The 25938-nt window shown below is 44.3% G+C and overlaps 1 protein-coding gene across 1 annotated transcript in view; it reads left to right on the top strand.

Annotated features, from left to right (window-relative positions):
* fastk (Fas-activated serine/threonine kinase) overlaps nt 1-22272 on the top strand; it is a 104749-nt gene extending 82477 nt beyond the window's left edge. Inside the window, exons 8-10 of the mRNA XM_041190616.1 lie at nt 12690-13413; nt 17169-17283; nt 20901-22272. Of these exons, the coding sequence (XP_041046550.1) occupies nt 12690-13413; nt 17169-17283; nt 20901-20987 (926 nt within the window). The 3' untranslated portion in view covers nt 20988-22272. The remainder of the gene's footprint in view (nt 1-12689; nt 13414-17168; nt 17284-20900) is intronic.
* The last annotated feature ends 3666 nt before the right edge of the window (nt 22273-25938 follow it).

Here is a 25938-nt window from a genome sequence, read left to right as displayed (position 1 = left end):
AAGAATTCCACAGATTGACTACCCTCTGAGAGAAAAAATTCCTCCTCATCTCTGTCTTAAGTGGACACCCCTTTACTCTAAGATTATGCTTTCTGGTCCTAGACTCTCCCACAAGGAGAAACAAACTCTCAGCATCTACCCTAAGAATCTTATATCTTAGGTCAAGCCCCCTAAGAATCTTATATCTTTCAATAAGGTCGCCTCTCATTCTTCTAAACTCCAATGAATACAAGCCCAACCTACTCAACCTCTTCTCATAAGAAAATCCCTTCTTACCCGGGATCAGCTTAGTGAACCTTCTCTGGATTGCCTGCAATGCCAGTATATCTTTCCTTAGATAAGATGACCAAAATGTCTCTCAGTGTTCTAGGTGTGGCCTAACTAATGCCTTGTTTAGTTTTAGCAAGACTTCCCTATTTTTATACTCCATTCCCTTTGAAATAAAGATCAACATTCCATTTGCCTTCCCTATTACCTGTTGAACTTATATATTAGCTTTTTGGGATTCATGCACGAGGACCCCCAAATCCCTCTGTGCTGCAGCTTTCTGCAGACTTTCTAAATTTAAATAATATTCAGCTCCTCTATTCTTCCTGCCAAAGTGCATAACCTCACATTTTCCCACATTATGTTCCATTGGCCAAGTTTTTGCCCACTCACTTAACCTGTCTATATCCCTCTGTAGTTTCCTTGTGTCACCCTCACCTATTTCTGTGTCATCTGCAAACTTGGCGATAGTACATTCACTTCCCTCATCCAAGTCATTAATATATATTGTAAATAAATTTCTGCCCATGCTGTACTAGATGTTGGACAAGCTAGTTTAATCGGATCCTTTCCATTATAGTATCCAGCTACATTTATGTAGCAAAGAACCAGAGGGCACAGATTTAAGGTATTGCTGAAAAAAGACGTATGCTATTGAAACCTTTCATCTTTCACTCATCGGGACACGACACAAGAATACTAAATTTCAAAGGAAACAACAGGTTACATGATTCATTGTCTAGTCGGCTCTGATGTTGCCATGGTGAATGCACCAGAGAGCTATTGTCCCCCATGTTTGTTTATTCAAAGAAGGTGCAATGTCTGGACATATTCCTTTTGCCTGCAGAGGACAGGTCCCTGCATATCAATATATATAACTTTTAGCAAGTGTAAGTGAACTACATTGCAAGTCCGACTGAAAATCTTCAATTGGCTGTTAGTGTAATGCTTTGCACAGTGGGGATTGTTCAGTAAGTGCTGTCCAATCGCAGAATCACTCTAGTGTTGGATATTATGTTCTGAGTTTTGCAAGCACGGATTGGTTGAGTACAGTCAGTACTCTGCCTATTGCGAACAGCCGAAGAGATGTGCTATTCGATATGATCGAAGAGATGTGCTATTCGATATGATTGGAGATATGTGCTATTCGATATGATCGAAGATATGTGCTATTCGATATGATCCACCCGTCTTTGGGGTATACAGCTTTATGTACCTGGCATCACAGCAGCACTGAAATTCATGTACCACATTACTCATTTGTGTGATAGGCAGAACATCTTTTTGGCTTGATGGAAGCATCCTGTTAGTGGAAAACACTACTCGTGTTGCTGCTGCATTGTGGCAGCTTGAAACAGCTAACTTCTGCTGTTGCTCAAATTGTTGAGAAAGCTTACCCTTTGGGGTAAACTGAAAGTGAAGCCCATTTGTGAGTTTACATGTTATGCAGTGAGCAATGATCTGATCAGGATAGCTTTGATGTGAGCTATTTTAGCATCAAGCTTGCATGATGAGCAAGTGGCTCAGGCCCTATTTATCAGATTGCCAATAAGGCCAATTTTGTGGTGCATGGACTGTATGAATACTAATGTGTATATTGACTAATGAAGGTAGGCATGCAGCAGTAGTGGTAGAGAACTGATAAGTCGAGGAAAGGGAACTCTAGACTGATCCATTTCAAAGGTGAATTTGAGTGCATGATGGAGTTCATTAATGTGTGCAAGGAAATTCTTACGTGCAGCTGCAGATCACAAATGTTATCATCTACGTAATGGAAATATACGACGGGTAGGAGGTTGGAGGTCATTCCATCAAAAACCTGTTTCTCACAGAAACCGACTAAAATATTAGCAAGAGCTGGGCCTAGATGGTAATCCGTCACAAGATCATCATTCAGTATTGTAAGCCTATTCGCTAATGTGCCACTCAAGGAAGCAATGGACATTTGTGCAGTGTCACTGTATCATGGCGATCTAGATGTGCCACCATGTTCTGAATCTGCATTCATTGAACTTATGAACTTAGCAACTTGTGCTGTTGAATTCAGCTTTAATGACACTCGATGGTGTTGCCATGGGATCCCCCCTAGGCCCCGCTGTCCCAGACACTTCTGTCGGTTTCCACGAGAAATGTGTTTTTGATGGAATGACACCTAACTTCCTACCCCATGAAGATTTCTGGTGCGTGGATGATGCATTTGCTATATTTGAACCCTCAGCTGAATGTAAGAATTTCCTTACAAACCTTAATGCGCTCCATCCTGTACTCAAATTCACCTTTTGAAATGGAGCAGCCTAGTAATGAACTCCCTTTCCTCGACATGCTGGTCGACAAATCTGCTAATGGGTTCTCAATACTGTTTATCACAAGCCTATCTTCACTGGTCAGTCTATGCGTTGGGATTCCTACAGTTCCACACGCTATACGATTGGCTTTATTGGCAACCTTGTAAATAGAATCTGACCCATTTGCTCACTGCAAGCTTGATACTGAAATAGGGCACATCAAAGGATAATGGCCACCCTAAGTGCAATTTCTGGTTTAATTTGGATAAGAAAATAGCAGGAGCGGGCATGGATTTTGGTAGACAATCTGGCTGTGGAGTATCCTGGCATCGCAGCCTTTGGTGCCTCAAGACAGTTAAACTGTGGGCTGATGTCCATGACATGGCCTGGTTGAGAGAGTACTAAGTGGTGATGGTGTATTTCCCCTTTGGGACAGAACATACGGTGACCTGCTGTATTTCCTGGAACGTGGTTCAGGGCTTCAATAATTTTAGAACAGATTGTGCCTTTCACCTTGATCAATACAATGTACATTGCACAAGGAACCTAGAGGGGTGAGGCTGGTTAGTTCAGAATAACTTATCCTGTAGTAGGACATATGCCTTCCCTTGACACTGGAACTGTCAAACTCAAAGGGAAACAATTACCTTTCTTGGCGTGGTACTCCGTGTGATTCAGTAATTAGGTGGAATGCGTTGCTATGCCACAAAACACATATTGGCAATTTCTGCATATTTTTCTTCCTTCCTGTAAAAGTAATTTTACACAAGATCATCCATTGTAAAATTAATTTTGGATCATATTTAGAAGTCTGCCTCTCCTGCTTGCAAAAGAAGCAAATGTGATGTGAGAAAAAACTTTTTCACACAACGAGTGGTTCGAGTCTGGAATGCACGGCCTGGAAGTGTGGTGGAGGCAGGTTCAATCGAGGCATTCAAGAGGGTATTAGATGATTATTTAATAGAAACAATGTGCAAGGGTACGGGGGAAAAGGCAGGGCAATGGCACTAGGTCGTAATGCTCATTTGGAGACATTGATGTGCAGACACGATGGGTCGAAAGGCCTCTTCCTGTGCCATTAAAATTCTGTGATTCAGACCAGATCATTGTTCGCTGTTTATCGTACATATTGACAAATGGGCCTAAGCCACTTTTGCTCCTGAAAAGCGCCCAGTCCACCTCAAATTACCCTGGAAGGGTAAAGTATTTCAAACATTTAAGCAACAGGTAAAGCTAGTTGCTTCACGCTGCTACTGTGCAGTGGCAACATGAGTGGTGGTTTCTCCTAACAGGTTGCTGCCATCAAGAATAAACCAAAAAGACGTCTGCCTACTGCACACATGATTAATGTGGTCTATGAATTTAGTGCTGGTGCAATGCCAGTTATATAGGCTGTACGTCCCAATGACTACTGGATCGTATCAAACAGCACGTACCTTTGGCTGTTTGCAACAGGCAGAGTACTGACCGTACACAACCAACCTGTGCTTGCTAAATTCAGAACATAATGTCTAACATTAGATGTGATTTGGTGATTGAACAGCGCTTGCTGAACAATCCCAAATGTGCTAAGCATTACACCAACAACCAATTGAAGATTATCAGTCGGGCTCGCAATGTGGCTCTCTTAAACTTGCTCGAAGCTGCAACTATTCATTATCAGAGACTTGTTCTCTGCAGGCAAAAGGAATATGTCCAGGCATTGCATTTTTTTTTGAATAAACAAGAACATGGGGGCCAATCGCTCCTTGGTGCATTTGTCATGGCAACATCTCACTCAAGTTGAGCCGACTTGCCAACCAATCAGCACTCCTTTTCTCATGCTGTATGGATTATTGTTCCCTTGAAATTTGGCATTCTTGCATCTGTCCTGGTAAGTGCAAGACAGCAAGTCTCTTTATTCAGCAATACTCAAGTTCGGTACTGTCGAGCAACTAGATTTAAGGTAATTGACAAAAGAAGCAATGGGAATATGAGAAATTTTCACAACGAGTGGTTAGGGTTTGGAATGCACTGCCTAAGTGTATGGTGGACAGAGATTCAATCAAAGCATTCAAGAGGGAATTGGATTATTATCTGAAAAGGAAGAAAGTGCAGGATTACGGGGAGGTGGTGAGTTGCTAACTTGGAGAGACAGTGCAGACACGACAGGCCGAAAGCTCCCCTCCTGTGCTGTAACAATAGTGTTATTCTGTAATTCTCTCTCTTTTCATTCTTCCAAAACCTTTCGTAATTTTCAAGGCCTCAATTCAACTTTTTTTCCAAGAGGAAAGAGACCCAGCCTGTTCATCCTTCCCTGATAAGTAAACCCACACATTTCTATCATCCTTGTAAATCTTGTCTGCACCCTCTCCAGTGCCTCTATATCCTTTTTATAATATGGTGACTGGAACTGCACGTGGTACTCTAAATGTGGTCTAAGTTTCAGTACAGGTTTAGAATAAACTCCCGAGTGTCCAATTCTATCCACCTGGAAATAAAATCTAGTGCTTAGCTTGCTTTTCCTATGCCAGCTAATTTACAAATAACACTGAGATGAGCAACCAATTCATCTCTTTGTTCTGGTGATACTGTTTGAGGGATAAACATTGACCAGGACACTGGGAGAAATTTTCATACACTTTTTCAATTATTTCAGAAGGACCTGATACATTCATCTGAACAAGGTTAGAGGACCTCAGTTTAACTCTGATCAGAAAGATGGCACCTCTGGCAGTGCAGCACTCCTCTGTGTAGGCTGCCCTTTTAAGGGCTCTGTCAATCCTTGCTACATTTGGTGCTGACTGGTTGTCTGCTGAGTCCACAGTGTGAGCCAATGGGACCTCTGTCCTGCCCTTCAAAGTTATGCTGCTCCTGCCTGCCATAGGCATGACTGAGGGTGGTCACAGAGAGACTCCCAGCTCAGACTGAAAGCATAAATTCCAGTGCATTCCTCCAGTTCAGCAGAAGCATCTGAAAAAAGATTGACTACTCCCTCCGTGGCCTTGCCCATGAAGGCTGCACAAGACCCAGTCCTGAGGTATCTAGTGGTGTTGATTCTTGGTTTAATCTCTGGTTGGACATAGAAAGAAGCTGAGGGCCTGTTGAGTTTGGGAGCGCCATCAAGTGACTCCTACTAGACAGTGAACTTATGTGACTGTTGGCTGGTCAAAACAGTTCAAGGCCACTCAAAGCCTAGGCTCCTACGTGGGTACTTGGATATCTAAAATCAAGCCAATGACCTTGGACTGTGCCCCCAGCAAGATTTAGGCAAAGAGAGGAGGAAAATAAGAATTTGAGTGAACCTAATTGTTTGCTAATTTGTTCTTGGTATTCATGTGACACTTGCAAAGTCACATTTGTTGTTCCCGAGATGCTTTTGTGGGACATCAGTGACCTAGTTGGGTTTTTATGTCAAGCTGACAGTTTCCATGGTAATTGTTCCTGGTGTCAGACCACAGATTACCTGATTTATTCAATTTCACAACATGTCACAGAGTTATTTATGGCACTAGAGTCATAGAGGTCTACTGCATAGAAAAAGGCCCTTCGGCCCATCGAGTCTGCGCCCGTCAAACAAGTACCCAACTATTCTAATCCTATTTCCCATTCCAAGGCCCATAGCCTTGTTGCCATGGCATTGCAACTGCGTATTCAAATACTTCCTAAATGTTATGAGGGTTTCTGCCTCTACCACCCTTTCAGGCAGTGAGTTCCAGATTCCCACCACCCTCTGGGTGAAAACATTCTTCCTCACATCCCCTCTAAACCTCCTGCCCCTTACCTTAAATCTATGTCCTCTGGTTGTTTCCCATCTACCCTATCTATGCCCCTCATAATTTTATGTACCTCAGTCATGCCCCCCCGAATCTCCTCTGCTCCAGGAAAAATAACCCCAGTCTATCCAATCTCTCCTCATAACTAAAACTCTCCAGCCCAGGCAACATCCTGGTAAATCTCCTCTGCACTCTCTCCAGTGCAATTACATCCTTCCTATAATGTGGATTCCAGAACTCTGTGGCCTAACCAGCGTTTTATGCAGTTCCAGCGTAACCTCCCTGCTCTTATATTCTATGCCTCGGCTAATAAGGGCAAGTATCCCATTTGCCTTCTTAACCACCTTATCTACCTGTCCCGCTACCTTAAGGGACCGGTGGATATGCACGCCAAGGTCCCTCTGATCCTCGGTATTTCCCAGGGTCCTACCATTCATCATGTATTCCCATGCCTTGTTTGTCCTGCCCAAGTGCATCACCTCACACTTTATCTGGATTAAATTTTATTTACCACTGATCAGCCCATCTGACCAGCCTGTCTATATCCTCCTGTAATCTAAGGCTATCCTCCGCACTATTTACCACCCCACCAATTTTCATGTCATCTGCAAACTTACTGATCAACCATCCTACATTCGAGTCTAAATCACTTATGTATACCACGAACAGCAAGGGACGTAACACCGATCCCTGTGGAACCTCACTGGACACAGGCATCCAGTCACAAAAACACTCCTCGACCATCACCCTCTGCTTCCTGCCACTCAGCCAATTCTGGATCCAATTTGCCAAATTGCCTTGGATCCCATGTGCTCTTATCTTCGTTATCAGTCTCCCATGCAGGACCTTATCAAAATCCTTGCTGAAGTCCAAGTAGACTATGTCAAATGCATTGCCCTCATCTACACACCTGGTCACCTCTTCAAAAAATTCAATCAAATTGGTCAGTCATGACCTCCCCTTAACAAAACCACGCTGACTGTCCTTGATTAATCCCTGCCTCTCCAAGTGTAGATTAATTCTGTCCCTCAAAATCGCTTCCAATAGTTTCCCCACCACTGAGGTTAGACTGACTGGCCTGTAGTTCCCTGGTTTATCCCTTCCTCCCTTCTTGAATAACGGTACCACATTGGCTGTCCTCCAGTCCTCTGGCACCTCTCCTGTGGCCAGAGAGGTATTGAAAATTATTGCCAGCACCCCTGCTATCTCCTCCCTTTCCTCACTCAACAGCCTGGGATACATTTCATCTAGGCCTGGAGATTTATCTGTTTTTAAGCCTACCAGAGCACTTGGAACCTCCTCCCTTTCTATGCTAATTTCTTTAATTATATCACAGTCCTTCTGCTTGATTTCCATACCCACATCGTCCCTCTAACTTGTGAACACTGACACAAAGTATTCATTTAGAACCCTACCTACATCTTCCGGCTCCACACACAAATTACCACTATGGTCTATAATAGGCCCTATTCTTTCTCTAGTTATCTTCTTACTCTTAATGTACTCGTAAAATAACATTGGCAGGTAAAATAAAGGAAAATCCAATGTTTCTTCATGCCCCCCATTTGCTCTCCTAATTTCCTTTTTTAAGTTTCCCCCTAGACATTCTATACTCCTCTAGGGCTTCCGCTGTTTTCAGCCCTCTGTATCTGCCATAAGCCTCCCTTTTTCTCTTTATCCAATCCTGTATATCCCTCGACATCCAGGGTTCCCTGGATTTGTTGGTCCCACCCTTTGTCTTTACTGGAATATGTTGGCCCTGTACTCTCCCTATTTCCTTCTTGAACGAGTCCCACTGTTCTGATGCAGATTTACCTAAAAGTAGCTGCTCCCAGTCCACTCTGGCCAAATCATATTTGATCTATTAAAATCAGCCTTCCCCCAATTTAGGACTCTGATTTCTGGCCCATCCTTGTCCTTTTCCATAACAACCTTGAATCTAACGGAGTTACGATCAGTATCTGCAAAATGCTCCCCCACTGATATCTCTACCACTTGCCCGGCTTCATTCCCTAAAATTAAGTCCAGGACCGCCCCCTCTCTTGTAGGACCTTCTACGTATTGGCTTAAAACGCTCTCCTGGATGCATTTTAAGAATTCCGCTCCCTCTAAACCTATCACGCTGTAACTAACCCAGTTACTGTTGGGGAAGTTGAAATCCCCCACTATTACTACCCTGCAATTTTTACACTTCTCTGAAATTTGCCGACATATCAGCACTTCTATGGAGCAATCCAGTCAGTCCCTTTCCCCCCTCACTCCCTGTAGCTCTGCAACTTCATTTCCTTCAAGTGTCTGTCCAATTTCCTTTGAATCCATTGATTGTTTCTGCTTCCACCACCCTCATGGGCAGCGCGTTCCAGCCCATTAACACTCCCAGCATGAAAAAGTTCTTCCTCCCATTCCCTCTGCATTTCTTGTCCAAAACCTTAAATCGGTGTCCCCCCCAATCCTGGTACCGTCGGCCAACGGAAACAGCTTTTCTTTGTCTACCTTATCTAAACCTGTCATAATCTTGTTCCCCCTCTATCAAATCTCCCCTCAATCTCCTTCGCTCCAAGGTGAACAACTCCAGCCTCCCCAACCTAACCTTGTAGCTAAAATCCCTCATCCCTGGAGCCATTCTGGTAAATCTCCTCCGCACCCTCGCATCTGGGTGGGATTTAATAACATAAAAATTAGGAACAGGAGCAGACGGTATGGCCTATCGAGCCACCTCCACCATTCAGTGTGTTCAAGGCTGATCTTGGGCTTCAACTCCTTTCCTGCCCGCTCCTCTCATCCCTTGATTCCCTGAGAGAGCAAATATCTGTCTTTCCCAGCCTTAAATGTACATAACAATGGAGTGTCCAGAATCCTCTGGAGTAGATTCATAACTCTGAGTGAAGTAATTTCTCCTCAGCTCAGTCCTAAGTGATCGGCCCCTTATCCTGAGACTGTGCTCCCTTGTTCTAGACTCCCCAGCCAAGGGGAACAATGAGCTGGATTTTATGGGGCACCTTGATTGCCCCCCCCCCCCCAACACACACACACACACACACACACACACACACACACACACACACACACCCCACCCTCAGAAGCTCCCAGTGAGGAGCCCACCCAGAGGAAGAACAGCTGCCCTGCTGTCATTCAACAGCTAATAGGTAGTTAATCGGCAGGAGATGGAATTTCTGCCCATCATGGACAGAAAGTCCTGCCTCACAGAGATGCCCGTCCACTGGATGGCTGGTGGCTCTGAAGTCCCAGCAGCGCCAGGCGGCTGAGGTGGTCACCGCTGGGCCTACAGGCAGCCCCCGATGGTGATCATCGGTAAGCGGGGGTGGAGTTTTACCAGGGTCAGACCATCAGGCCCTGGCGAGGGGCCGGGAAGCTGGATTTAAGCTGGGGGGGGCTCTGACCTTGGGCGTGGGAAGGTTTCCTCAGATGGGCGCGGGGGTCCCCTAAGAAGGTCCCCTTGCCCAACACCAGCCCACACAGCTGCCAGGCTACCCATTCAGCATGGACTTCCCTTTGCCGCAGGTAAAATAGCTGCAGGAGTGATTTGAGGCCCTTAAGTGACCGTTATTAGGCCCAAGGATGGGTGGGCTGCCTTTACCATCCTCGGTAAAATTTCCAACAGGGTGGGTTGGGGTGGATGAATGGCAGTGGGAAGGCCGCATGCTGGATTTTGAGTGTCTCCACCTTTAACAGCCGGCAGGGGAGTTTAAAATCCAGTCCAATGTCTCAGTGTCTACCCTGTCCAACCTGCTTCATAACCCTGAATGTTTCAATGAGATCACCTCTCATTATTCTAAACTCCAGAGAATATAAGCCCAATTTACTCAACCTTTTTCTTAATTCATTCACAGGATGTGGGCTTCGCTGGCTGGGCCAGCATTTATTGCCCATCCCTAATTGCCCTTGAGAAGGTGGGGGTGAGCTGTCTTCTTGAACCGCTGCAGTCCATGTGGTGTAGGTACATCCACAGTGCTGTTAGGGATGGAGTTCATTAAAGAACAACCCCCTTATCCCAGACCAATCTGGTCAACCTATACTGTACCACTTCCAATGCAAGTATATCCCTCCTTAAATATGGAGACCAAAATTACACACAATATTCCAGGTTTGGTCTCACCAAATTCCCATACAACTGTAGCAAGATTTCTTTATTCTTTTACTCCAATCCCTTTGCAATAAAGACTAATATGCCATTTGCCTTTCTCATTGCTTGTTGCACTGCTTGCTAACTTTTTGTGTTCCTTCTACAAGTATACCCAAGTCTCTGAACAACATTTACAAATTCCAAGCCTTTGAAAAAAAATTCTGCTTTTCTATTGTTATGACTAAAGTGAATAACCTCACACTATACTCCATCTGCCACCTTGTTGTCCACTCAGTTAACCTGTTTATATCTTGTTACGAACAGGAGGGGGATTAATTTAAACAACCCTGATTTCTCCTCTCATTACCCGTCCATAAACAGAAAGGTGTTTTAGATTCCTGATTTCTCCCCTTTATAAGTTTATAAGTGTTTTCCCCAACCCTTCAGTTTGGAGTGATCCAATCATCTATAAATAACCCCACAGCAAACTTGAGATAAGGTAAAACAAGATGGTTGGTTTATTTTGCACGCACACAAAGTGTAGGAAGGGGTTTTGCAACGTCTGCCCCTTTTTGCAGTCATACAATAAGGATAAGGGGTACAGGGCAAGTCCATGATAAAAATAAGAGATATGGTTTCATGTGAAACCATGAGTCCAGAATCAAAAGTCCAATGGCGTATTCCTTCAGAGGTTAGCAGGCTGAAATTGTTGCAGGTGATTTGTCTTTCAGAAGCTAGGATTTCCACGATGGAAGAAGGCACCTAGAGATGAATGAGTCTTATGAGCACAGATACAGGAGGTCTGATGTTCCAGTAATACCCAGGGTAGATGAGGGCCAGGCATGATGGTAATGGTAGACTGCCTGGGTTCGGTTCCACATGGCAATATTACAGGTTCTAGCAGCTTGGCGAGGTCATGTGACATACCTACTACTTCTCCTAGGTGTTGGACAAAGGATTTATTTTCCCAGGTCTGGGATCTTGAGGTGTTTAATAGAGGAGTAGGGGCTCTTTTGTCCTTGGCAGACATACCGCCTCTGTTGGCTGGAGCTCTGCCTTAGAAATGTGAAAAGTTGTTGGTGCATTTCTTTGGAAGTTGATTGTTGGCAGTAACAGAGGCCATTAACACCTCTTTAAAAATAACAAGGTCCCTGCTGGTTTCTGAAGGTGAGAAATTCCTCTGGTATGAGTCATGGTTAGTCGGGGTAAAGTCTTGTCTGTTTTTAAAATAAAAATAATTTTATAAAGTAGCTAGGTTGATGTAGATATATATATATATATATTTTCCTTCCTGTCTTCTGGCTGGGACAATCTCTTTGAAGCCTCCCTGTGTCTTACTCACAGCTTACAAACCCACCTAGCTTTGCATCGTCAAGGAACTTTGATACGTTATTCTCTGTCCCTCCATCTGAGTTACTGAAAGAGATTATAAATAGCTGAGGCCCCAGCACTGGCACACTAGTCGCAGCCAACTTGAAAATGCCCTATTTATCCCTACTCTCCGCTTTCTGCCTTTTAGCCAATCCTCTACCCATGATAATATCTCACCCCCCCCCAACTCCATGAGACCCATCTTTTGTGTGGCACATTATCGAATGCCTTTTAGAAATCAAGCAGAAGTTCTCTCTCTTAAAACGTTGACTTTGATCATACTCTGATTTTCTAAGTATATTGTTAAGATTTTCTTAATAGATTTGAACTCATGACTCTTGGGTTCTCGGTCAGGGAGCAAAACTGCTCTTTTTTTAATTCTTTCATGGGATGTGGGCGTCGTTGGCGAAGCCAGCATTTGTTGCTCGGCCATTTCAGAGGGCAGTTAAGAGTCGATCACATTGTTGTGGGTCTGGAGTCACATGTAGACCAGACCGGGTAAGGACAGCAGATTTCCTTCCCTAAAGGATATGAGTGACCCAGATGAGTTTTTACAACAATTGAGACTAGCTTTATATTCCAGATTTTATTAATTAAATTTAAATTCCATCATGGTGGGATTTGAACCCATGTCCCCAGAGCAATGGCCTGGGCCTTTGGATTACTAGCCCAGTGACATTATCACCACATCACCATCTCCCCAGGCACTGTACCCTTAACATGTATCAGCACACTGATTCACACAGCATGAATCATGTTTGTAGAAAAGGAGAGGCCACCTGTATTGGGACTGAAAGTTAGATATTTGATAATATATTGTGCCATTCCCTTCCTCTTCTGCACTTCACTAGTTCAGTGTTCATGGTGGGGATAACATAGTGGACCCGAACGAGCGATGTTTACTTGTTCTTTGTTGCTTTGTTACAGATTTCTTACTGTGGATAAATGGTTCTGGCACTGTTCTTCATATTAACGGGACCATTCACAGTGCTGGCACTCCTCTGTGCCCCTCTGGCTCCAATTCAAAACCCACAGAGAACTCTGCTTCCCTCCATGTCCAACCTGACATCCCCTCCCTCACCTCCGATTTCCAGAAATTCTCACCCTTTGGGCTTGACGAGGTGGCAGTGAAAGAGAAGAGAGACGGCGATCTCACGGCTGATGTGGATTACCTCTCACGCATCCAGCCCCCAGGCAGCAGTGGGCGATCTAGCACAGCCTCTATCTTGACCAGTTCAACCATGGAGTACAACACTTATTATCCTCCTTCGAACTACTACGCCAGCCTCACCAAGGAGCAGTCGCTGGAGAGTCAGGAGAGCTCCACGCTTAGCAGTCCATCTGACTGTTTGAACCAGGTCCCCAACAACACGAGCTGCTCACCGGTCATGGGCTCCAGTTCCCTCTTTCAGTTCCCCATCGGAAAGATCCTAGACGAGGAAACAGAGGCAGCCCCCCAGAACCAAGACCACAACCTCTTCAGACCTGAACAATCTGCTGCGGGTTTTTATGACAGCCCCCACTACACTGAGACCCAGGGCAGCGTTGGGCATGTGGACATGGTCACCCCGGTGCCACCACCTCTGCAGATCTCCAACCGATCGTCGCTGAGCGAGAAAGAGAGACACCCGGACACAGAGCAAGTGAACAGGTAAACACGAGGGGATTCACCTGGCTGGTTACTCGATAGGCATGAACTTGGCCTCAATTTGATTCTTGCCCAGCTGCTTAAAAACAACCTCCATGGCTGTTTATTGCCCTCCAGAGAATGATAGTGCTATGCGGAACAAAGAGCAACCTTTTTTTTACAACCTTGTAATTTCAATGTCCAAACAGTGAGACCATAAGACGTAAGAGCAGGAGTAGGCCATTCGGCCCATCAAATCTGCTCCACCATTCAATGAGATCATGGCTGATCTGATAATCTTCAACTCCACTTTCCTGCCTTTTCCCCATCACCCTTGATTTCCTGTTAAAGTTTTGAGTCCGTATGACTCCTTCAGAGCTCTGAACAAGAGTCATATGGACTAGAAACGTTAACTCTGTCTTTGTCTCCACAGATGCTGTCAGACCTGCTAAATTTTTCCAACATTTGTTTCAGATTTCCAGCATCCACAGTATTTTGCTTTTACCCTTGATTCCCTTCCTGATTAAAAATCTGTCTATCTCAGCCTTGAATATACTTAATGACCCAGCCTCTACAGCCCTCTGCGGTAAAGAATTCCACAGATTGACCACCCTCTGAGAGAAGAAATTCCTCCTAATCTCTGTTTTAAATGGGTGACCCCTTACTCTGAGATTATGCCCTCTGGTCCTAGACTCTCCCACAAGCGGAGAGAGCCTCTCAGCATCTACCCTGTCAAGCCCCCTAAGAATCTTATATCTTTCAATAAGGTCGCCTCTCATTCTTCTAAACTCCAATGCTACAAGCCTAACCTACTCAATCTCTCCTCATAAGAAAATCCCTCCACACCTGGGATCAACCTGGTGAACCTTCTCTGGACTGCCTCCAATGCCAGGATATCTTTCCTTAGATTACATAGAAAGTAGGAGCAGGAGTAGGCCATTCGGCCCTTCGAACCTGCTCCATCATTCAGTATGATCATGGCTGAACCTCTATCTCAACGCCATATTCCTGTTTTCTCTCCATACTCCTTAATGCCCCTAATATCCAAAAATTTATCAATTTCTTTCTTGAATATACTCAGTGACCCGGCCTCCACAGCTTCTGTGGTGGAGAATTCCACAGGTTGACCACCCTCTGAGGGAAGAGGTTTTTCCTCATCTCAGGCCTAAATGGCCTGCCCTGTATTCTGAGACTGTGGCCCCTGGTTCTAGACACCCCAGCCAGGGGAACCATCCACCCTGCATCCAGTCTGTCTAGCCCTGTTAGAATTTTATATGTTTCTATCAGATCCCCTTTCATTCTTCTAAACTCCAGTGATTACAGACCCAGTCAACCCAATCTCTCCTCATACGACAGTCCTACCTTCCCTGGTATCAGCCAGGTGAACCTTCGCTGCACTCCCTCTATAGCAAGTATATCCTTTCTTAGGTAGGGAGACCAAAACTGCACGCAATACTCCAGGTGTGGTCTCACCAAGGCCCTGTATTACTGCAGTAAGACATCCCTACTTCTGAACTCAACTCCTCTTGCAATGAAGACCAACATACCAGTTACCTTCCTAATTGTTTGCTGCACCTACCTGTTTACTTTCATTGACTGGTGTACAAGGACACCCAGATCCCTTTGTACATCCACATTTCCCAATATATCACCATTTAAATAATACTCTGCCTTTCTGTTTTTCACACCGAAGCTTATACCTTCACATTTATCCACGTTATACTGCATCTGCCATGTGTTTGCCCACTCACTCAACTTGTCTAAATCAACCTGAAGCCTCCTTGCATCCTCCTCACAACCTTGCCCAATTTTGTGTCATCAGCAAATTTGGAAATATTGCATCTGGTTTCCTCATCCAAGTCATTTATATATATTGTGAATAGTTGGGACCCAAGCACTGATCCCTGCGGTACACCACTAGTCACTGCCTGCCACCCGGAAAAGGATCCATTTATTCCCACAGATAAAAGCAAAAAACTAGGGATGCTGGAAATCCAAAACAAAAATAAAAATACCTGGAAAAACTCAGCAGGTCTGACAGCATCTGCACAGTTAACGTTTCGAGTCCATATGACCCTTCATCAGAACTGAGTAAAAATAGAAAAGAGGTGAAATATAAGCTGGTTTAAGGGGGGGGGTGGTGGGACAGGTAGAGCTGGATAGAGGGCCAGTGATAGGTGGAGATAACCAAAAGGACAAAGAGGTGTTGAAGGTGGTGATATTATCTAAGGAATGTGCTAATTAAGGGTAGAAAGCAGGACGAGCAAGGTACAGATAGCCCTAGTGGGGGTGGGTTGGGGTGAAGGGAAGGGATCGAAATAGGCTAAAAGTTAGAGATAAAACAATGAATGGAAATACATTTAAAAATAATGGAAGTAGGTGGGAAAAGAAAAATCTATATAAATTATTGGGAAAAAGCGGGGGGGGGCGCGATCAGAAAGGGGGTGGGGATGGAGGAGCAAGTTCATGATCTAAAATTGTTGAACTCAATATTCATTTATTCCCACACTCTGTTTCCGGTCTGTCAACCAATTCTCAACCCATGCTAGTATATTTCCTCCCATCCCATTTTGTCCACTAGCCATTATTTGTGGGACCTTATCAAAACCCTTCTTGAAATCCAAATAAACCACATCCACTGGTTCTCCCTTATCTGTTCTATTAGAAACTGTTCACAGTATTCTCAGTATTGGCTAACTGGTGCCTTGTATAGTTTTAGCAAGACTTCCCTATTTTTATACTCCATTCGCTTTGAAATAAAGGCCAATGTTCCATTTGCCTTCCCTATTACCTGCTGAACTTGTATGTTAGTTTTTTGGCATTCATGTGCAAGGACCCCCAAATCCCTCTGTGCTGCAGCTTTCTTTTTTATATTCATTCATGGGATGTGGGCATCGCTGGCAAGGCCCATCCCTAGTTCAGAGGTCATTTAAGAGTCAACCACATTGCTGTGGGTCTGGTGTTACATGTAGGACAGACCAGGTAAGGATGGCAGATTTCCTTCTCTAAAGGACATTAGTGAACCAGATGGGTGGGTTTTTACAACAATCGACAATGGTTTCATGGTCATCATTAGATTTTTTAATTCCAGATTTTTATTGAATTTAAATACCACCATCTGCCACGACAGGATTTGAACCCAGGTCTCCTGGGTAACCTGTCTATATCCCTCTGTAGACTCTTTGTGTCATCCTCACCACTTGCCTTCCCACCAATTTTTGTGTCATCTGCAAACTTGGCAATAGTACATTCACTTCCCTCATCTAAGTCATTAATATATATTGTGAATAATTGTAGCCTCAGCACTGATCCCTGTGGCAGTCCACTAGTTACAGGTTGTCAACTGTGTCTTCTGTTGGTTAGCCAATCCTCTTTCCTTCTAATATACCCCCAACACCATGGGCTCTTATCTTATTAAGTAGCCTTATGTACGGTACCTTATCGAACAGCTTTTGGAAATTCAAATATATTACATCTACTGGTTTCCCTTTATCTATCCTGCTTGTCACCTCCTCGGAGAATTCTAATAAATTTGTCATGAAGCCATGCTAACTCTGCTTGATTAGATTATGCTTTGCTAAATGCTCTGCTATTACACCTTTTATAATAGACTCTAATATTTTCCCAACAATGGATGTTAAGCAAATGTTAGAAGCTGTGAGACTTGTGATGGCTTTGGCTTGTAAATCCTGCGCAAGTGTGGTGTTAGATCTGAACTACTTGCCCAGTCTGACAGTTGAGATTCATCTGTAACACACCCTTCTTCCCAACTCCCACAGGATTGTGATGTCAGTGAATGACAAATGGCATTACTGCCACAACTCGGACGTGTTGGTGGGGTCTCGAGCGATGCGGGATCGACACCTGCGACTACTAGGATACACCATTCTGCAGGTACAATGCTTCACTTCATGAGGAATTAAAATAAAGAGGATTAAATCGCAGGATGAGGCCATTCCGCCTCTTGTGTCTGTGCCAGCTCTTTGCTTAAACAATCCCAAACTAATCTCACTGCCTACTCTCCATATAGCCCTGTATTATTGCACTGCCCTGCTCTCTCCCCATAACCCTGTATCAATCCCAAATTAATCCCATTACCTCACTTTTACCCCATAGACCTGTGTTAATCCCCAAACTAATCCCACTGCCTCAATCTCTCCACATAGCCCTTTAAGTTTATTTCCCTCAAATACCTGTCCAATTTCCTTTTGAAATCTTTAATTTTTACTGTTTCCATCAACTCCATAGACAGCAAGTTCCACGTCGTTACCATCCGCAGCGTAAGTAAGTTCTCGCTCACTTCCCTGCTGGCTCTCTTTCCCAGAATTTTAAATCCATGTCCCCCAAGCCCTTGTACCATCGGACAATGGGAACAAATTTTCTTTGTCTATCTTATCTAACCCCGTCATCATCTTGTCCCCCTCTATCGAATCTCCCCTTAATCTCCTTCGCTTCAAGGTGAACAACCCCAGCTTCCCCAATCCTAACCTCGTAGCTAAAATCCCTCATTCTCAGAACCATTCTGGTAAATCTCCTCTGCACCCTTTCAAGGACTCTCACATCCTTCTTAATACACAAGATAAGATCCCACGGAGTTAGAGGTAAGATATTAGCTTGGATAGAGTATTGGCTAACTAATCAGGAAGCAGAGAGTTGGGATAAATGGGTCTTTTTCTGGATGGCGAGCTGTAACTAGTGGGGTGCCTTGGTCCTTGGGCCCCAACTAATTACCTTCGATATTAATGACTTGGATTCAGGGATAGAAGGTACTATAGCTAAATTTGCAGATGACACCAAAATAGGTGGGAAAGTTGCAATGAAGAAATAAGAAATTTACAAATGGATATGGACAGGTTAGGTGACTGGGCCATAATTTGTCAGATGGAGTTTAAGGTGGATAAGTGTGAGGTTATCCATTTTGGTCGGAAGAATAAAAAGGCGACTTATTATTTAATGGAGAGAAACTTCAGAATGCTTCAGTGCAGAGGGATCTGGGTGTCCTTGTGTATGAATCGCTGAAAGCTAGTATGCAGGTACAGCAGGTAATAAGGAAGGCACATGGAATTTTGGCATTTATTGCTAAAGGAATAGAGTATAAAAATAGGGAAGTGTTGTTGCAACTGTACAAGGTATTGGTGAGACCGCACCTGGAGCACTGTGCAGAGTTTTGGTCCCTTTACTTGAGGAAGGATGTAGTTGCATTGGAGGTGGTTCAGAGGAGATTCACTAGATTGATTCCAGAGATGTGGGGCTTGTCTTATGAGGAGAGATTGAGCAGTTTAGGCCTATACTCGCTAGAGTTTAGAAGGATGAGAGGAGATCTAATTGAGGTATATAAGGTGCTAAAGGGGATAGGCAAAGTAGACGTGGAGTGGATGTTTCCCCTTGTGGGGCATTCTAGAATGAGAGGCCATTGTTTTAGGCTAAGGGGTGGTAGATTTAAATCAGAGATGAGGAGGAATTACTTTTCTCAAAGGGTCGTAAATCTGTGGAATTCACTACCTCAGAGAGCAGTGGATGCTGGGACGCTGAATAAATTTAAGGAGGAGATAGACAGATTTTTAATTAGTAACGGGAATGAAAGGTTATGGGGAGAGGGCGGGAAATTGGAGTTGAGGCCGAAATGAGATCAATCATGATCGTATTGAATAGTGGGGTAGGCTCGAGGGGCTGAATTGCCTACTCCTGCTCCTAGTTCTTGTGTTCTTAAGTATGTAAGATCCTGAATGGCCTTGACAAGGTGGACGTGGAAAGAATGTTTCCTCTTGTGGATGAGTCCAAAATTAGGGGTCACCCTTTTAGGGCAGAGACGAGGAGACATTTTTTCTCTGAGGGTTGTGCAACTTTGGAACTCTCTTCCTCAGAAGGTGGTGGAGGCAGAGTCATTGAATGTTTTTAAGGCAGAGGTAGATAGATTCTTGTTAGGCAAGGGGATCAAAGGTTATCAGGGGAATGTGGAATTAGAAATAGAAACAGATCAGCCATGATCTTATTGAATGGTGGAGGCTTGGGGGCCCGATTGACTTAGCTCTGCTTCTATTTCCTATATACGTTTGTACGAATGGCCAACTCTTGCTCCTAATTCGTTTGTATGTAAGTTTGTATGTATGTATATTCATATTGCTTCTTTGAACATAAGAGCTTATAGTTCAGAGTTTAGAGTGCTACCACTGAGTCAGGCTGACCTCAATCCAACCTGGTTGGGATCCAGCAGGACATGGATTGAACTTCAGTCCCTTTTACTATATGTGCTACAAAACAACTTAACCTCTGAACTCATCTAAGACGTTGTCCTGAAATTGCCAAAGGTTTTTCCTCGTGTCCAGCAGGCTTTTCATTTCAACTACGTCAAGAATACGTGGCTCTTTAGATAAACCACGTCTTCTCTTTGCATTTCAAGCAAATTCTTGGAATAATATAATAGGATCAGCACAGGAGGCCATTCTGTACTGGCTCTTTCAAAGAGCAATCGGTTACTCCTGCTTCCCTGCAGTTTTTACCTCCTTCAATTATACTTCCAGTTGCCTTTTGAAAGTTACTATTGAACCTGTGTCCACCAAACAAGCAGAGAGTGCACTTCAGATGCTAAGTACTCATTGCATGAAAAGGTTTTTCCATGTAGCTGTTTGATTGTTCTATGAATCATGTCATCTCTGTTGTATTCCTTTAGTGCAGTGTTTGTTTCCTGAACCTGTTGGGTTTTACAGCAATCCTCCAGCTTCATGATCAGTTTTACCTATACTAGTTTTTATTTCCACATTTTTGAATAAATTCAAATTCTCAAACTGCCACAGTGAGATCTGAATGCGTGTTCTCAGGATTATCAGTCTAGCATTGCCTGCCTACTGATGTCATTTCACCACTGTGCCCTGGTACAATCCGGTCACATTGGTTTAAGGCTTGTCAACAGTACTGGCGTGATGCGACTTGTGTCAGGAATTCAAGATTGCTTCTGTAGGATGTGGTGGCAGAAGCAGTAAGTAGCCCAGTGGTTCTGATCCTGGATGACAAAGCCAGGGGTTGAGAGTTCAAATCCCGCCAGGGCATTGTGAAATTGAATCAGTCTGGGGGAAAAAAAATTACCATGAAAACTGCTGGATTGTCATAACAACCCAACTGGGTCACTCATGTCCTTTAGAGAAGGGAACCTGACACTGCCAGCCAGTCTGAGCCTATACGTGACTCTGGTCTCACTGTGTCGTTGTCTTTTAATGATCCTCTGAAGTGACCACTCATCTGAGACAAGGATTCAGTGAATCCACTGCCTGAAAAGCATCACCCACATTCCAAAACAGTTTTAATTTCCTCCCATCACCGGCTCTGAGGTCACTAATCCAGAATCAGTATTGTGCTAGCTGACCTTAGCCTGGCTGCAGGGCGGGGTGTATGCGCGCGCGCGTGTGTGTCATAAAACCCCTTGGGCTGAAGACATCATCTTGCATGTACTGAATGCCAACAGCACAATGGTTCCACCTAATCCGTGTTCCTCTGTCCTTTGCTCTCCCCTACAGCTGCCTTACCACGAGCTGGAAAAGCTAAACGGGATCGAGGAAGTTAAACATTATTTACGGAAAAGACTCCTGGATGTGCAGTTATGACAATGAAAGACTAGCCTTTTTTTTTTGTACCCTGCTCCTGTTTGTATTTTGGAGAAAGTGATGTCACCTCCTGCTCGGCAGTCCGAACTCCTGGAGATTGTAGCACTGATACTGATCGAAATCCTGGGGCTACTCAATCTTTTTATTTCTCCTCTTTTTCAGAGTGGGGCGAGAATCTTTCCTGCTTTTTTTTTGCTTTTGCGTGTTCCACATGCTAACTACTGCCAGATGTTTTGTACCATCCTTGGAGATGACAGGCTTTTAAACAAAGAATCTTGGAGTGTGAGTGAAGTTTTTGTTAGTTGAGAATTTGTGGAGGTTTCATGAAAGAGGTTTTTTTTTAAATTGAGTGTTCACTGGCCCTCTCCTGGCTTGTGACTGTCTTCCATCCTATTGTTACCTGTCATCGCCTTGCAACCTTTTTCAATAGCAAGAGAGATGTTGTACAGTTCAGACAGTGGAAATCAGGTCCCAAGTGGCTCCAACATGGAGTTGCCTCCCATCTTCAATCCCAGTCCCCTGACTGAGGAGGAGGGGAAGGCTGGTAAACCTTGGGGTAAGATCCCAAATTCTGCAATGTGCTGAATTACTCCAACACCCTCTCGTTGGCACACTGCCTGATGGGGATCTTTCTGAACCAGTTGTGTGAACCCTGTGAGCCGTTGTAAGAACAGTGACAGAACTTGAAGGTGGTTCTCTTCCGATCAGCATCTGCTGGCCACGTTCTTCTGGGTGGTAGAGGTCGCAGGTGTGGCAGGTGCTGTCAAAACAGCCATGGTGAGCGGCAGCAGTGTTTCTTGTAGATGGTACACACTGCTGTCACTGTGGGTCGGAGATGGATGGGGTGCCAGTGGAGTAGGCTAGTTTGTCCTGGGCTGTGTCGAACCTTTTGAGTGTTGTTGGAGCTGCACTCGCCCAGGCAATTTGTGGAGGCATTAACCTGGAGCACAAAATACTGTGTTTCACTTTTTATTATGAGCCTGTTCTTTATTCCACTTCAACCAACACCAGATCCTTTAACTACAGATGAGGTCAATTTCATTTGATTGTTGGAGAACTTGGACTGAAATCAGGGAGCATTTTTCATATCCTGGTCTCCTCAGTGTGGGAATGCTGGCCAGGGTGGATATTGGTGGAGATGGTGTTTGTTAGGGCAGAGGGTGTTGGCAAGGGTGGTTGCTAGGAGAGAGAGGATCAGTGGTGTGGTTGCTAGGAGAGAGGGTGTTGGCGGAGGTGGTTGCTAGGAGAGAGGGTGTTGGCGGAGGTGGTTGCTAGGGGAGAGGGTGTTGGCGGAGGTGGTTGCTGGGGAGAGGGGATTGGGGGAGGTGGTTGCTAGGGTGGGGGGGGGGGTTGGTGGAAGTGGTTGCTGGGAAAAGGGGATTGGTGGAGATGGTTGCTGGGGAGAGAGTGTTGGTGGAGGTGGTTGCTAGGGGAGAGGGTGTTGGCGGAGGTGGTTACTAGGGAAGAGGGTGTTGGCGGAGGTGGTTACTAGGGGAGAGGGTGTTGGCGGAGGTGGTTACTAGGGGAGAGGGTGTTGGCGGAGGTGGTTACTAGGGGAGAGGGTGTTGGCGGAGGTGGTTACTAGGGGAGAGAGTGTTGGCGGAGGTGGTTACTAGGGGAGAGGGTGTTGGCGGAGGTGGTTACTAGGGGAGAGGGTGTTGGCGGAGGTGGTTACTAGTGGAGAGAGTGTTGGCGGAGGTGGTTACTAGGGGAGAGGGTGTTGGCGGAGGTGGTTACTAGGGGAGAGGGTGTTGGCGGAGGATTGCTATGTGAAGGCTGGTTGGTGGAAGAGATTCCTAGGGGAGGGGGTGTTGGTGATGGTAGTTGCAAGGGGAGAGGGGATTGGCGGAGGTGGTTGTTAGGAGGAATTTTGGTTAGCAGCTGTGGTGTTGACTGGAGACTGCCCTGTGGGGGGGTAGAGGATTATGATCAAGCCTGGCTCCATTCTGCATAGTGGCCACATACTCTGGAGCTGCTTTCCTCCTGTTAGTTGATACATGACATAGTGCTACTTCCACAAAATATAAACCCAACCATGGTTAACGATGATCTGGGTTTAATCTTGCTGGGTGAGTTTGGACTACAGTAGTTAAATGGTTATCGTATGTTAGTGCGTGGGATGTAGGTAGTCACTGGTGTGCTGAATGCGAGTATACTTCAATTCCAGCTGGGATGGGGGTGGGTGGGTTCGAGGGGAATGGGGTCTTTGGGGTAGTTTGGTGAGAGATGGGGAAGATGGTCAGCTAGATGCAGTGTTTTAAATTTGAATTTTTGGGTGGTGGGTTTTGGGGTTTTAACAGGATCTTCTGGTTGTGGATTTGGGGTGGGTTTAAAAAGTGAATGAAATGTGAATAGAACAAAAAAAAATGGTAATTACAAAGCAAGTCCATCGGTATCGATATGATGTGTGTTTGAGGTCAAATATTTTTTAATGTAAGCTGTGTGTTTGGAGTGTTGTGAGGTCAGAGTTAAGGTTTCTGACGTGTTTATCTCAAGCGGAAACATTGGTGGGCTGACCTCTTTCTAGTTTTAAGTTGTTTGTATCAACCACAACTAAGGAACGATCCAGTGTGACCTGTTGGGATTATAAAAGACCCGGAATAAACACAAACGAGATCCTCAGACTGCCTTGTCTTGTGAAATCATTTGAGATACTGAATATTAGTTGAGTTTTGGAAGTGCCGGAAATTAGGAGATTGTCCGGCTCTCGCTGGCCTTGTAAAGACCTGTTGTACCCAAGTCAAACTGTGGATGCCTTCAGATTCTTTTCCCACCCTTTGCTCTGTGACACAAGCCAGGCAGAGCTTATTTCCCATCCCCACTTCCCCTGAGGGCATGAACAACAGAGGGACTGGAGATCCATGTGGTCCAGACCAGGTGGGAGTTGCAGGATCCCTTCCCTGAAGGACATTAATGACTTAGTTTGGTTTTTATGAGTATCTGACAGTTTTTGTGGTGATTTGTTTACCTGGTCTCAGCCACAAATTGCCAGATTGATTCAGTTCAATTTCACAACTTGCCCAGAAGCATATGTGTTCACGACTTCTGACACACAAACATACGAATTAGGAGCAGGAGTAGAGCATTCAGCCCTTCGAGCCTGCATCACCATTCAATATGATCTTGGCTGATCTGATTGTGGTCTCAACTCCACTTTCTTGCCTGTCCTCTATACCCTTTGACTTCCTTGTCAATCAAATCTCTTGCACTTACCTGATGTGGTGAAAGTTTGTCCCAGGTACATCCAATCCACAGAAAAAAGGACAAATTCAATGTGACCAATTACCACTCCCCCAATCAGTAAGAAACCAAATCTTTTTTTATTCATTCATGGAATGTGAGCTTCGCTGGCTAGGCCATTTATTACCCATCCCTAATTGCCCTTAAGAAGGTGGTGGTGAGCAGCTTTCTTGAACTGCTGCAGTCCATAAGTCATCAATAGTGCTCACCAATAAACAGCTCGAGAAATAATGGGGGCTTATAAGTACTGCAATATTTATGGGAGATTTTAATCTTCATATAGATTTAATAAATCATATTGGCAAAAGAGGCTTGCCAGGATAACTTCAGAGTGTATTTAGAACAGTTTCTTAGAACAATACATTCTGGAACCAATCACAGAACAGGTTATGCTAGACCTGTTGATGTGTAATGAGACAGGATTTCAAATGATCTCATAATAAAGGATCCTTTAGGTAAGAATGATCATAACACAATAGAATTTCACATTCAGTTTGCGAGTGGGAAATTTGGGTCTGAAACTACTGCCTTAAACTTAAATAAAAACAATTACAAGGGCATGAAGATACAGTTGGCTAAAGTTGAATGGGAAAATAATTTAAAAGGTAGAAGCAATGGCAGACATTGAAGGAGATATTTCATAACATGGGATGACAGTGGATAATCAATGGCAAACGTTCAAAGAGTGCATGGGTGAACTACAACAATTGTTTATTCCTGTCTGGCGCAAAAGTAAAAAAGGAAAGGTGCTTAAACCATGGCTTACCAGGGAAATTAGAGATAGTATTAGATCCAAGGAAGAGGCATACAAATTGGCCAGAAGAAACAACAGACCTGAGGATTAGGAGCACTTTAGAATTCAGCAAAGCAGGACCAAGGGATTGATTAAGAAGGGGAAAATAGAGTTCGAGAGTAAGCTTGCGGGGAACATAAAAACTGATTGTAAAAGTTTCTATAGGTATGTGAAGAGAAAAAGATTGGTGAAGACAAATGTAGGTCCCTTACAGTCAGAAACAGGGGAATTTATAATGGGGAACAAAGAAATGGCTGACCAACTAAATACATACTTTGGTTCTGTCTTCACAAAGGGGGACACTAATAACATACCATAACTATTGGGGAACACAGGGTTTAGTGAGAGGGAGGAACTGAAAGAAATCAGTATTAGTAGGAAATGGTATTGGAGAAATTGATGGGATTGAAGGCTGATAAATCCCTAGGGCCTGATAATCTACATCCCAGATTATTTAAGGAAGTGGCCCTAGAAATAGTGGATGCATTGGTGGTCATCTTCTGAGATTCTATAGACTCTGGAACAGTTCCTACAGATTGGAGGGTAGCTAATGTAACCCCACCATTTAAAAAGGGAGGCAGAGAGAAAACAGGGAATTATAGACCAGTCAGCCTGACGTTGGTAGTGGGGAAAATTCTAGAATCCATTATAAAAGATTTAATTGCTGAGTACTTGGAAAAGAGTGACAAATCGGACAGAGTCAGCATGGATTTATGAAAGGGAAATCATGCTTGACAAATCTACTGGAATTTTTTGAGGCTGTAACTAGTAGAGTTGATGAGGGGGAGCCAGTGGATGTGGTTTATTTGGATTTTCAAAAGGCTTTTGACAAAGTCCCACATAAGAGATTGGTGTGTAAAATTAAAGCACATGGGATTGGGGGTAGTGTATTGAGATGGATAGAAAACTGGTTGGCAG

The sequence above is a fragment of the Carcharodon carcharias genome, chromosome 6 (assembly GCF_017639515.1).
Source record: "Carcharodon carcharias isolate sCarCar2 chromosome 6, sCarCar2.pri, whole genome shotgun sequence".
Classification (NCBI taxonomy): Eukaryota; Metazoa; Chordata; class Chondrichthyes; order Lamniformes; family Lamnidae; genus Carcharodon; species Carcharodon carcharias.
The sequence above is the reverse complement of the archived record's forward strand: the minus strand, read 5'-3'. Positions and strand labels throughout refer to the sequence as shown.